This window comes from Leptosomus discolor, chromosome 5, assembly GCF_034619465.1.
Source record: "Leptosomus discolor isolate bLepDis1 chromosome 5, bLepDis1.hap2, whole genome shotgun sequence".
NCBI lineage: Eukaryota > Metazoa > Chordata > Aves > Leptosomiformes > Leptosomidae > Leptosomus > Leptosomus discolor.
In genome coordinates, this window is record NC_141395.1 from 47,907,094 (window position 1) to 47,922,164 (window position 15,071).

Sequence of the window (15,071 nt, forward strand, 5' to 3'; positions counted from 1 at the left end):
GAAACTCTTTTGAATAGCTATTTGCTTTCTTCTCATTGCTTTTTTTTCTTTTTTACTGAGAATAATTGCATGAGATCAAGTAACCTTGTTCCTTAGGAGATCATCTGCTCCTGCTGCTCATTTACCATCTGAAATCATAATCATCTGTTGGTGACAATCTAATCATCCTCATAGTAACTAATTGTGATGTCACAAACAAATGATTATGATTTCAGGTGGTGAACAAACAGCAGGAGCAGATGTACTCTGAAGAACAAAGACTGTAAAGTCATGCATGAATCCCTAGTAATAAAACGTTAGGCAAGAAAAACAAAGAGCCTGTCCATTACAGAGACGTACAATTGCTCAAAATGTATTTTTTTGTTATTACTAATTTTTCAATACTTATTTTGTGACTTCCCAAATTGCTGGAAATAGACAAAGGAAAACTATACTATGAAAAATTGAGGGTGGAGAACATACAAAAGCAGTCAGGGTCATTTTTTCCTTCTTAGATTTATAATACTTTTATGCTACTTTTTCCTTTTATTTCATATATTTTTGTTCTTCATTGCTCATCTACAGCTTCTCCTAAAACACATACTGTATGATGCTTGTGACTAACTCATCCAGAAATATAAAACCAAAATATGTTCCCAAGAAAATGCACTTTGCATTAGGATTGTTTATTTGTTCCATGTTTTGTTTTTGTTGATAACTGCTTAAGTCAAATCCAGAGAGATAAATGAGCATTCTGTTGACAGTAAATATCTCCTGTATGGGCTGCAAATGCTTGTGGTCTGCCCACAGTGTCTCAAAGTCTCTTCCCTATGCATCAGGGAAAAAACCTCACTCAACGTTCTTGTTAGTTCACGTGTGAAAAATGTCTAAGATCTTCCAAACGAAGAAACAAATAGCTTCTTGTTTCATCTTTAAGATTGTGAAATGAAGAGGAAAGGCAAAGTAATCCTGTGGCAAAAAGCTTTGCCAATGAGTAGGAGGAACAGAAGTGTGCCACAAGGACAGTTGCAAAAGTAACATGATAGAAGGGAACAGAAGTTAATTTTCGAGGGTATTTAATAGGGAATACTAAAGATGCATTGAGCAAGTATGTAGGAGGATAGAGACTGTAGGGTATTTCTGAGCAAAACCAAACTACATAATAAGGGTACAACGAAACCTGTTCTTCGACTGTACTAAAATATATAACTGTTACGATTTTTGGTTTTGTTGCACTGAAGTACACAACTTCACTGTACTACTCCAGTTTTATTTCACATAGCGTACACAAAGAGAGAGTACCTGCCTGCAAAAGGAAATTAATGTACAACACATTGTGCCAGCAGGACACTATTGTTTTCCTGGAATAAAATTACTGGAAATCTGAGGAAGAGCTGCCAAATGGTAGACATAGCAATCTCAGAGCCTTGGATTTTCAAGATCACGGAACGTTAGGTTAACAACAAATGCAAACTGTACATTTCTCTTATAAGCAAGGATATAGAAGGAAAGAAGCTGCTCCATTTGACCTCTTTAAAACTTCCTACAATAGTGACGACACTGCAAGAGTAGATCCACCTACCAACAACTGTTGTTCTTAAATATAAACTAGCATATTCATACATGAAAGGCTGTGACATTTTTGATATCAAACAGTGGAACTTGTTTGGAACTGCCTTAAAAAATCCCTGCATTTCACAGGCACATGAGAGATTACGCATTCAAGTGAATTCTTTTATTCAAAAGTAGAAGACACTTCAAATTTCTTCAGTTCTCCTTGACTATAAAGCTCTGAAGTTATTTTGCACCCTGGGGCTTAGGGGAAGATCAGCAGGTGTGTGTAGGGAAAACTCTTAATAATACTAGTTCTTCTTCAGGATTTTTTATGCATTTCCTGTGTGGGAAACTAACACATAATATTCTAGCAGAAGCAGAGCAGGCAAAGTGCTCATAGATAAACGTGTACTGGCAGATCAGCCCCCTACTAGTGCAGCATTTCAACAAGTAAACATGACTTTGGAAAACTGGTGAGAAATACCAAGTGATACTGTACAGCTCTTCTCCAGATGCGGCAATCCCCTGTCCTCAGGCCTGAAAACAGCCTCTTCATAGTATGTTCAGTAGGAAGGTATCAACTGAACTTACTGGTTACCAAAACATACAAAAACGTTCTATACATTTTCTATCCAGGTTCCTCCCTATACATTACAAATAAATAGTATGATATTTATATGTTGAAAGATCTACAGTACGGAAACTACTACAGTTTTTCTATATAAAAATACACTTTAATAGAGTGCCAATCGATACAGCAGATTCATAATTCTATCAGAAAGGCCATTTTAGTTTAGAAATACCAAGAGAGGTTTCAATGAGAACCTCAGAAGGAAGATCTATTAGCAATTAATTCAGCCAGCGGTGGTACCACATCAGTACATTTAAAGAAAATTGCATCTGTAGGTCTTCCATGAATTCTGGGTGAGACTTTATGGTGAAGAAAGACTGGTCTGTCCTCTACGTAGCTGTAACATATTCATTCTCCTCTTATACGTCTATATGGAAACCACAGTTCAGCTGTAAATTTTAAAGAAAATACCCTAGAAGAGAAAGGCCCTTTATGAGGCGAAGAGTTAAAAAATATATGTCTGTTGATAACATTTTGGGTTCCGACCCTTCCTATTTTGCACATAGTTCCTCCAAAACAAAAAATGATACTTTAATCAGCTGATTATCATTAATGTTGCCTCTAGATGGGAACCCTCAAAAAAGGAGTTAAGGGATTAAGCACAGTGGTCTCTGAACAGCACTGGCAGAAATAAATGGTCTATGTCTTTTGACATGACATCTACACCTCCTTTGATTTCAAATTTACTTGGAGATCAGAGGAAGGGAAATGAAGGCATCTAGAAGTGTCGTGCATTAGAAAAGCATCCCAGAATGAAAACCCATTTCTGTACCATTGCCTGTGCTGGCCACAAAAAGGCCTGCGAGCAGGCCATTCTGTGAAAAGTAAGTTCTTTGGCCAGCACAGGTTTAAAATACAATTTTTGTTGATCTTGTTTCCTGTTGAGTGAGTTTGCCTTTCTGTTCTCTTTCTAGATTTGGATTTACATTTGTAACTGCCAGAGTTTTCTTGCCAGATGAAGCCTGGGAAAGAGATGTTTTTTTCTTGGTGTAGTAGATGGTTGTGATGTCACCTATAAATACCTTTGTTACAAGACACTGCAAGGATAGGAGAGAAAAGCTAGAGGTCTTATTCTGCTGTCCCAAACTCCAATATGTTAACATCTGAAGATGTGAATTTTTGGAGATGTTTCACAGACCATGTCCTTAGAGATTTTGACAATGCAAACAGAAAATATCAAGAAGTATTGATGGCGATTGATGATAGGACTGGAAGAAAGTAATTAATAAGAAGTCTTAGATCCTGTAGAATCCTTCCTTTCAGAGAAACACAATGGCGTGTGCTGAATCCAAGATCACTTTAAATATTAGCAAACTCTTGCGTAAGCTGAAGGACAAATTATTCTCCAGGTCTAGTGAGTGGGAAGACTGCATATACACTAGAACGCTACTGAACCCCCTTAAATCTGCTTTTAGGATCACGTCCTTCAGATGTATACAGGCAAAAAACGGAAGGTAGCCCATGTGTGTGTCTGTCTCTAGTATAATCCTTAGTTGATGGAGATAGTGTTTGGGATTCTTAACAAGTTCAAAACCCAACACAGCTCTAGAGAAGAATCCAGGGCTCACAGAAAAGTGAAGAAGTACTATTTATATTATCTTTTCCACTCTAAACAGCAAAAATCTAGTTATAAAGTCACAAAGGTCTGTCCTATTCTTTATCCGTTGCAGTGAAAATGCTTCACCAACAAGGTCTCTCAGGGCTCTGTGTCTATAGACATGGCTCATGGAAGAAAGAAACTACCAGCAGCAGAACCTGATCAGAGTCAGGGATGTCTTGAGAAATTCTGAGCCCATACAAGTCCATTTGACCAAATGGGATATCTCTCAGTGTGCTGAGTCAACCAGCTTATGTCATTGTGAGGCCACTCTCTATTATCTTCAAAAAGTCATGGAGGTCAGGAGAGGTCTCCAACGCCTGGAGAAAGGCATCATCATCATTAAAAAAGGCAGGCTGGTCAGCCTCACTTCAGTCCCTGGGAAAATCATGCAGGAAGTCCTCTTAAAGCCATTTTTGGTCACACAAAGGAGAAAAAAGCCATTGGGAACAATCAGAATGAATTTACCCAAGGATAAAAACCAGGCTCAATAACCTGATCGCCTTTTATGATAAAATTACTGGATGTATGCATGACAGGAGAGCAGTGGATGTAATTTACCTTGGCTTTAGCAAGGTTTCTGACATCAAGTCTCCCACAGCATTCTTGTATCCAAACTGTCATGTTGGAGTCTACGTAGGTGAATTACTAGATGTTGAAAACCTTTTTGGATGATCAGGCTTAGAGGACAGTGGTATGCTTTATTTTACCTAATAGAAACCTTCCAATACCTAAGAAAAGGTTGCCAAAAAGATGGAGCCAGGCACATTACTGAGGTATGTAGCAGAAGAAACAGGAGATGATAGCATAAACAAACAAGAGATGTTCTGACTGGGATACAAAAGAAAAACAATCGATGTGAAGATAATAAAGCATAGAAATAAGCTGCCTAGAGAAGCTATGGAATCTCCACCCTTGGAGAACTGGGAAAAAGACATAAGCAACCTTGTCTGAACTCTGTACTGACCCTGCTTAGAGCAGGCAGTTTAGATGACCTTCTAAAATGCCTTACAATGAAGGATTCAATGATTCAATGAGGAAATTCCTTGTTCCTTCACTCATTCATACCTATACTCACATAGTGGACACTCAAGAGTTAATTCATCTAATTGCAATAAAACCCCTAAAATGTTTACAAAAATATTTTTACAAATACAAATCCTACAGAAACCAAGATATGTAAGTATAAATATGAATTTAGAAAGCAATACTCACTGTTACTTGTTGGCTCAGGAAACCCAACATTCTGGCCATTCCAACTCTTGTTTTCTCCAAGCTGAAACAGGTGGAAAAAGACAAATAAGTAAACTGCAAACTACTCCTTAAACAGAACATTCATGTTTATAAATTGATTTGAAAGATTCTAAAGAGGATGACCTGGGATTGCCACATTTGCTCACAAAACTTTGCTAACACATCTTTATTTTTGTCTAAAATAAGTTATTTGAGGCATGTATCCTTCATGAATAAACATTAACAACTATTGCCTGACATTGAAATATAAATGCTTCCCCAAGGATCAGGCTCAACTTAATATGTTACCAAATCAGACTTAAAATCAAATGTTTCAAGCAGATCTCAACTGAAAACATACACAGACAACAGAGAAATTACATTCTACAACAAGAATATCCTAATATCTGACTACGAAAGAATGCATAAACGCTACAAAGTACTTTGGGTGTAATTTTAAAATATTTACTTGCTAGGAATCCATTCAGTTACTGAAGTAGAAGCAAAAAAAGATTGCAATTTTCCATTATTTCAATATATAGACTTTTTTGAGGAAGCTAATTGTCTTCAAATTAATTTTATTAACACCCAGTATTGCTTTGACACAGAAAAGGGGAGCAACTAACACAGAAGTTCAAACTGAGGCCGTTCCTGAAGTCTACACAGTAAATAAGATGACAGCGTTGTAGATTTCTGTGTAAATGTGGATAAACAAGTTCAGGCTTCCTCATAAACTGGAAGCTATTGACAACCAGCTCTATGAATGTGAAACAAATGATCCTTTTCAGATTTCACTGGGATTTTGTGGGCAAACAAAAAACCTTGCAGCAAAGCAGACTATATACCATGCCAAAGTTGTAATTGTTTGCTCTGGAAGATGGGGTTGACTGGAAAGAGGAACACAGGTGAAGGAGGATCGGCCAGCTGAAATCTGCCTCTGCATCTCAGAGGTTGTATTAAGGCTATTTAGATTACTATCACATTGTAATGCAGGCTACTAGGTGTTATGTTTTCCTTGGGAAAGAGGAGAGAAGCGCACACTATGCAAAGCAGCTATTCCAATTATTTCTTTCCCTGCTTTTCCTCATTACATACATCCCAATGTGCTTACAGCCTAGGCAATGTGCAATAAAAATGGGAGATACATAGAGGACAGGGAGGGTAGGTGTTAGAGCTGGCTCCCCAACTGGTCACCCACCTCCAAGCACTTTAGTTTCACCTAACTCCTTTTAGTCATATTATAAAGCACATCTTCCATGTTTTCCAACATACATTATGACAGTTCTTCAAATGAATAAGCAATATGTAATCTATAAATATGTTTGTATTTATTGTCTGTTACAACAGCATGGTTTTGTCACAAATCCATACTGTCCATCCCTAACATGATAGGAAAACCAGCACGAGCATGCTGGTACAATATGAGAAGAGCATTTCCAACTCTCCTCATTCCTCTCTTTTCACTGTTTATTAACTTAATCATGATGGGGAATTTAACAAGAATTCATCTAGCAGTAAGTTATCCTTAGTGCTGCTGTCTCACATGAATGCAATCTACTCTGGTTTTCTTCTCTCCAAGAGAAAAACATGGCAAGAAGAAACAAAAAGATGTAAACATGAAATAATGAAGACATTACAACTCTCCATTCTCATCCATAGAGCTAAAATTCTGATAGCTGCAAAAAGTCTCCCAGGGCACTTTCAAATTGCTTTCCTCAGGGTTCTGCTCAACCATTACTGATTTCTTCCAGGAACTGGATTATCTTGGAAAAGAGCAGAGCCTTTACTTTTTTACATTACCTGTATTACCTGTTTACCTGTGCTGCCATCAGCACCATGCCTGGCTCCTGTAACACGCTTAGGTCTTCATTAAAACAATTAATACAGTCATATTTTATGCACTGGGGTTAAGGAAAAAAACACTGAACTTGGGTTTGCCTTTTTTTTTAAGGGAGGAGGCAGGGGATGAAAATACTTGGGAAGGGGTGTGGGTCAGGAAGAGAAGTTGCTTTTTTTAAAATCATCAAAAACAACACAAGTGAAAATTGTCCATTTGGACGCCAACCCAATTTGTCAGCTAATCTAAGCTGGGCCCCATTTTGGATTCAAAGACAGAAACAAGTATCTTCTAATGGTACCTCTTTATTGTGCAATTTATATGGAAGGAATTTTGCAATGCTGAAATTGGTAGAGATCTAAGGGCTGTTTTCCCTCTTCTTCAGCAGTTTAGTTTGAGAATTAAAATGCTTTCATCTACACAAACTAACTTCTGTATCTGCAAACATGTTCAGTCTGTTACATACAGAAGATAAAGCCAGATGTTCCAGATATTTTATGTCCTTAATGCCAACGAAGCTATTAAAATTTGTTCTATGATCTTGAATACTGCCACTACAGAAAATTTGAGTAGTCCACATTTTTTGGATACAGTATCATGTTTGCTTGTTGTGTTCAGAATAATATTAGGCCATTGTACTCTACTCTATCAGTTCTAAAATATTTACATCTGCAAGTACGTAAGTAAGCCTCGTTTTTTAAAGACAATGCACTTGTAAGCAATAGTTTAATAAACATAGGGAAACGAAGCAGTAGCACACCTTTTTAGCCACTCTATTTTTTTTTTAAGGATTTCAATGTAACCACAAGTTTCCACTGTATAGAGCTCTCCAAAGCCACTATGTTGTGGGCTGAATTTTTTCAGGCTTTATCTCTGAAAATTATTGAGTAAAAATAGCTCAGTCAATTTGAAATCCAAGAATGAAAAACCTGTGTTTTCCTATTAGGAAAAAAAACACTTGACTTTTCTGTTTCGCTTTGTTTTTCAAAAAGCCCTTTGGCCAAATTGGCAGCGAGAAAAAGTTGAAACTGGTAGAAAGTATCTTCTACAGCAGAAAAGTCTCAGCATTCTGGTGAAAAAAAAATTATCATTTGATTTTGTCATGAGCCTTTTAAATGGTTATGGCTGCACAGTGTGTTCTCACTAGGAACACCACCTAGCTTCAAAGTACTCTCTTCAAAGTATTGCACACTCGTATATGACTAACATATAAAGTGAAGAACGCAGTGAAGGTGAGTGTGAATAACATACACAGAGCTGCTCCTCTCAAAGCAGAGGGAAACAGAAGGAGATGGAGCCAAGTAACCAGTACAGCATTTATCTTTTCCTGGCTAGGAGTATAGAAAGTATAGAACAGAGTATCTGTGTATACATATATATTTTTTTTTAAAGGAAAAGAACGGGTGTTTCAGAAGATACATATAGATATATGCCACATTCAGATTTATCATGTGGTCCCTAGAAAAGCCCAGCAGAACATTCTGTTGACCTGAGCTACCTGGTGGAGCCACAGCAAACATTTAAGCCATGATCAAAATATATACATGCAGTGACTCTGCATATGACAGAAGCTGTACGGGGCCCACAGCTTAGCCAAATACCTTACCAAATATATTTTCAGAATACAAAAGACAAAATGTTACCCAATTTTGGTTACAAAACCTCCCATCAATAAACTCAAGGCAGGAGAGTAGCACTAAGTTGTACATCACTAATATGGAAATACATACCTGCCACACATATGAATTTAAAATGTAACTTCTTCTCCACAAAAAAAATGACACACTTTTTCTTTCTCAGTCATCAAACCTGAAAAGGCCATTATTTTTCTGCAATGCTTTTAGTGCATATGCAACAGGAAGACAAACATTGACTACTACGGCTACTTGAAAATTACTAACATAATTCCTCTCAGTGCTCTCATGGATGCCCAAAATGGAATAAAAGGAAGAGGCACTTTCATCCTGGTTTGCAGGTAGAAATAAGCGAACACATCACATGGACACTTCTGCACACACAGTATCCTACAGAACCACATTTCTGTTCTTAATTACTCTTACAGGAGGAGAGGCTGCACTTACTACTGAGTGTAGCTAAAAAGCTGTAGCTAAACAAAGGCTGATCTCCAGCAACGAATCCTCTAAAGCAGGGGGTGCCCAAGCTTAAGCTTCCATTCTTACTAAGTGATCAGCTGATACAGCTAAAAATCTAGACACGTGTAAAATGCGGGCATCATAACAATTGGTTCTCACCTTTTCTGGCTGGTCTTGAAGAGGAGTAGAAGCTTTGTAACCCAGCTGTAGCAACATTGCTTCTGCTGCATTTCTTTTAGCTATTTTCTTGTTTGGGCCTGTTCCAGTAGTAATCTCATTGCCTACTTTTACCTTAAAAAGAAAACATTGATCATAATCACAATAAATGCAAGACTCCTGAATATTACCACGTAATAATCTTGCTGACCTACAAACAACTGTCAGCTCTCTCCATGAAGGTGCAATCTTGAAAAAGTAAGAATAGTGCAAAAGGGGACTACAATACTGCTTCACACAGAGGAGATTGTTTAGATTTTTCATAAGGTCCCCAAACTCGTACCAAAGAGCTACATCTTTCTGTATCTCACTGCACACACAGTTGGGTCTCTCTTCCCGCAGCCTGTGTGTCAACCCCATTCTCCTCGCTGAACATCTCCCCCACTCTTTCTTAACGGGGGAAGAGCTACAGGTTCTACACTTCCTCTTTCTGGTAGAAGCGTTGTCTGCAGCAGCTCTCCAGCACCATTGGGACAATATCCAGAACAACAGAGACACAAACAATGACCTGAAGATTTAAATGAGAGTGGTTTCTAAAGAAAGATGAAAACCATGTTCACATTCCTCTCACTTTGTTGCACTGCAAGCAACATGGAGGCTGGGGCTGCTTTCTTCTTCTGCACTTACACCTGACAAGCTTTTATCAAAATAGTCTTTGGAAAGAAGGCTCCTTATTGGGCCTGTGGTCTGTACTGCACAAAGAATTTCTGACAAACAAGATGACTTTCATAAATTATAGACAATGGATAGCCTCAAAGAGTAAGGCTGTAACTTATTCCTTGGCTCTGGTACCATTCTTAAAGTCCTGAAACTGTATGTGTCTGGTTTGTGATATTAGCACTGTCATTGCTCTTCACTTACGCAATATTCTTAGCTCTTTGCTAGGCATATTTCACTCTAGCCATTAAGTCATTTCATTTGCCAAATTTTCTCTTAAAATAGTGTATCGTTTCAAAAGTCTGTTAAAAAAAAGGAAACCAAAATAAAATAAAAATAATAAAATATCCAAGGTGATCTGAATAAAAGAAACCTTAGAGGTCAAAGAGCTGAAACAGTCTGGAAGAAGCTTTAAAAAAACTGTAAAAACATGCAAACAATCTTTAAATAAATAATAAATATCATTTAGTAATTTATGTTATTCAATAACTATTCGCTTTCCTCAAATTATCATGTATATATTTTCCTAAAAGTTTTCATTTTTCTTTACTCAAATACCTATTAATTCTAAATACAAAGAAAAGGATGTAAATAAATAACTATCGTAAATGTCCCTTCAAAGTATATATATAATTAAACAGAAAGATGCAGCTATGTAAACCAGAAATACTAATAATCTTGCAATATAAACCTTATCTCCTATGCAGTTCCGCAATCACAATCAGAAAATAGCCAATCTGCTACAAGTTTATATGCAATAAAATTGAGGGACTTTAATGGGACAAGACAAAAGGATAATTTATAACATAGCTCACAATAAATCAATGCACTGCTATTTCTCAGACCTGTAAAACTGGTTTAGCTATTATTATAACCTCTATCAAGGATTAAAGGTCTGACTACAAAGAGAAAGAGCTTTCTGAAATTAACTTTGGGAACAGAACACCAACTAATGTCATCAGAGGTTTTCTTCTGTTTATCTAGTAGTCAGGACAAGTAATTGGATCCATTTCATCACATCTAAACTTGCTCCTTGTGTGACAGATAAAAATGAACATATTATCTCTGGATATTTTACTTCCACATTCAATTAAATTAAATGAAAACATTGTTTAAGTAGTTTATACAAAAGCTTTTTATTCTGATAAGGTTTTTTGCATGTCATAATGAATCCACTGAGACTTCCTGAAGGCGGGAGAAACTGCAGTAAGGTTTTTTTGTGAAAATATCACAAAAGGAGAAAAATGGAGCTACAGTGTTTAAAAGTATTCACAACAAAGCAACTGTTCTATGAAATTTCTTCAAGATTTTCTTTCACAAGTCTTCTTAGATAAGGGAATCTTCTATGTATTCACTGCTTTTAAGATTCCTTTTTTATTCAAACCAAAGATTTTGCCATTATTGAGACTCCTCCAACAGAAAACCAAATTCTCAGCCCATCTTTCTAATGCTGGACTGTGTTACACAGTCGTCTTCTGACACGTCACACAACCATCTCTAACTATTGGCGCTCCCACAGGGGTCTGAGCATGGGAAAAGGGATTGTTGGTGATAGGATCACACTTTTTCAAATGCTTTCAGGTAGCATAAAAAGTTCGAAATCCAAGTTTATATTCATAAATCATATTCTGCAACAAAAGAAACCCTGTATCTTCTTTTGCTTCAGAGAGAAAACTAATAAATCATCAAGAAAGACCACTGAGGTCCAAGGAAATTAAGATTGCTAGCCTATCTTGACAGACATGTAGGAGGGACTTAAATCTTTAAGTGAAAACATAACTAATATTCTGGAGAAGGAGGTGCTGGAATGTCATAAATTCTGCTTGTGATCAGAAGTGACATTTTGGTGTGGTTTGTAGACAAGAAGTCAAAATATGTTGAGGTATGCTGTTCCGAATTGTTCCAGCACAAAATTACCCCTGAGTGAAAACACAAGAGAAAATAATTCTTTCCTGTTCCTAATCTTTCTCAACCTGCTGTTGTGTTATCTAACAAAATATCACAGTTATATCAAATCTTTGTAAATGTTCTTAATTTAAAAATTAAAGAAACATTAATGATCTACTGTTTCTCTATTAGGTCCAGTGACTTTAACTGGAGAGGCTAAACACATGATGGAAGGCTTTTCTTGTGGTATTTCAAATATGAACAAAGCCACAAAGAAACTGAAAAATCTGAAAAGACTTACAACGCTATTTTTTTAAACCAAAATTCTTGGTAATATGGAGATATTCATAACCATATTTCAGAATACTAGTTTGTAATGGAATCCTCTGATCAACAGTAGCAGAATATTTTTTTTCATGAAGATAAGTAAAAGTAAATAAATGATGAACCCTCGGGGATAAAGACAGAAACCATCAGGTGAAATAAAAATTAGAAAAGTATAAAAAAAATGCAAAACGACTACAAGAAAAGCACCTAAAAGGCACATAACTTAATTGCCATTTCTTTCATCAAGAGAAAGAAGATGAAGGTTCAAACAGGCTTTCTGACACTGTATTTCATACTCTTCTTGTACAACTGATGGTAAAGCAAAAAGCTACACACAGAGGGATCTGCTTCATATTATGCCACCATTTTGCTTATGTTTGAACACAACATAGCAAGGTCATTATCTCTAACGTGACAGCAGATGATACCTGCATAACAAACTCTCGACGGCGAGGCATTCCTCTCTCTGAAAGAAGAACATACTCTGGCTCCTTCTCCTTCTTGGCCTGTTGGATCTGAGCCAGGCGACTGATGGGATTCATTCCTTGACCATATTCTGGTCCAGTCTAACACAGGTTTAAAAGAAAGAACCATTATTTCAGCATATATCCACACAATTATTATGTTGCTTCAATGAATTGTTTACTAGGGTTACGTCTTCTTTAATACTCCCTTTGAGAGAATAGGAAGTAAATTTTCTTCCCATCTTCTGATCATGAGAGAGAGAGGATAAGAATCCTCAAGCTCAAACTGTGGCAAAAAATATATACCCATTGTCTGCCACTGCTGCAGGCTGTGTGCATACCTAGCACCTGTAAGCTACTAATACCCTCATCTATCTGTGAAGGTCCTATGAGGATGGACGAAAATGAGCGGATCCATCAGTCAATTATATTTCATTGCCCTATTTCTAAGACCCTTCTCCCTAACCCCTTAAAATAGGTTGGTATAATGTTGGAACATGCAATACACCAAGAAGAGGCAGGATTTACACAAGGACAAAAAAAGATTTGCCATATACAAGGAAGGCGCCCCTCTCAGCCTTCCTGCCTTCCTTCTCAGCGCTCCTGCCTTCCATCCTGCAACGCAACCAAAGGTGTAGAAGGTTTACTCTGTTTCTATGTCACAGGAATTCACCCTCAAAATACCTTTACACAGTGAAGCTAGAGGGGAATATCTCCAACGGCTAGAAATGTTGCATACTGTGAGTCATCCACAAAGTATTTCAAATGCAGACAATAATCCTCACAATAACATATCAAAATATACGGTTGATGGGGGAATTGAGCTGATGGGGGAAAACAAAAAGGACTGAGAGACTGGTCTGCCCAAGATTACACAGACAGGTAAAAAACTACAGTCCTTACAAACTATCTAGTTCCAAAATCCTTTTAAAATTTTATTACTCACATGGCAAATGCTCTCTCAAAGCAAATAGCTATGAAAATATTTGTTTGTCGATTTTAAAGAGAAGAAATTAAGGACCCCCCCAAAAATTTAACTAAAGACATATTTAACTGATTTATATACCAAAAACACAAAGAATGAACTCACAAATGTAAATGGCATTTGAATGTAGAACTGTTTTTGTTATTGAGCTACTTCCTTTACATGAAGCCATTCGCAGGACAAGAAAAGATGAGCTTGTTTGAGCTTCTCAAATGAGAAAAAACAAGTCATCCAGAAACTAAAGAGATGATCAGTAACTGAAGACAAAGACCAGGGCAGGATATTATATTAAGCAAGCTGTGCAGTGAATCCTACATAGTGTAACTGCTGAAGATGTTAGAGAGGATGTAGGTGAAAGAAGTAAGATCATGTCATGCACAGGGGCAGCTGTGTGGGCAAGAAGCCAGGCAGAGACAAAATGCAGAGCAGGCTAAATAAAGTGCAGTCCATAAGAGATAGCCTCATAAATATATATATAAATTTAAAAAAAGTTATCGTTGTCACTTTTTTTGATGCTCAAAACACGTGCAGGTTAAATTAAAAGAAATGGGCACACTGAAAGCATCTCACAAGTCTGGATATTCCAAAACTATAAACCTTCTACCTATCCAGGTTATTTTGACTATTAATGTCTCTTTCTAACATGGCCAACTATGGATAATTCAATTTAAGATTGTAATGGTAAATGTTATATAGTGATACAAGAGATTTTTACATTATTATATACTTAGCATCTTTCTTGAGAAAAACTTTCGAATAGGAGACAGCCAAAGACAATAGCCTTCTCAGATCTTGCAGCTTTAAAGATGCATTAATGCTGACTGTTTTCCATTAATAATTTTTAATGCTTATTTTTTCCTAGTTTTGAGAACTATATCCCTAGAATTTCAGTAGGAGACAGGTATCTAATTAACCTATTTTTTAAAAAAATCACTCATTCTGTTTTGAAGGCAAATGAAGAGAGGAAGATGAAGTAAGTCCTTTGTATATTTTCCAAACCCAGTTTTGCACTCTGCAAAGTATTTGCACATTTTAAATGGCATTTTCTGTTGGTTGCTCCTACAGAACTCTGCACTCGGTGTACTGAGTATACAGATTTCTAATGGTCATACTTTTAGTACAGTAAGTACTGATTTACTTATTTTTACAGCCTATCAGTGTAACACTCACTGAGGACTGAGTTCAAGCCATACTGGTATAACACCGTCCAGCCCAATGTAATGCAAGCCGTGGACATAACACAATTCAAAAAAACTGAAGATCTTCTATTTTTTTTTTAACTAACAAGAGGCAAATAAAGAAAAAGACATGAAATTTAGGTCCTGAAACTATATTCTGAAGCACAGGTTTTGGACATGAAGATTTCCTTGGTTTTCCTGCAATTCTAGTCTCAAGGTTCTTGATCTGCATGGTATGGGGCAAAGGTGACTCTGTAACACCAGAGAGAAAGTGTGCAACTCTCCACCGTTATTTACACCGACCTAAAATGAGTATGAAAGGCTATTAATGTGCCCTCACGTATACCTAAATGACTATCCCACACACCAGACAACAGAAAATCATGTACAAAGAGTTTAACTACTTCCTCACAAAATAATAATTCCTAAAATA

The 15,071-nt window shown here is 36.9% G+C and overlaps 1 protein-coding gene across 1 annotated transcript in view; it reads right to left on the reverse strand.

The window, feature by feature from the left end:
* Positions 1-15,071, reverse strand: part of STAU2 (staufen double-stranded RNA binding protein 2) — a 168,398-nt gene that overhangs the window by 87,128 nt on the left and 66,199 nt on the right. The window contains exons 9-11 of the mRNA XM_086465158.1: positions 12,440-12,577; positions 9,084-9,215; positions 4,977-5,037 (exon numbers count right to left, since the gene is read on the reverse strand). Of these exons, the coding sequence (XP_086321284.1) occupies positions 4,977-5,037; positions 9,084-9,215; positions 12,440-12,577 (331 nt within the window). The remainder of the gene's footprint in view (positions 1-4,976; positions 5,038-9,083; positions 9,216-12,439; positions 12,578-15,071) is intronic.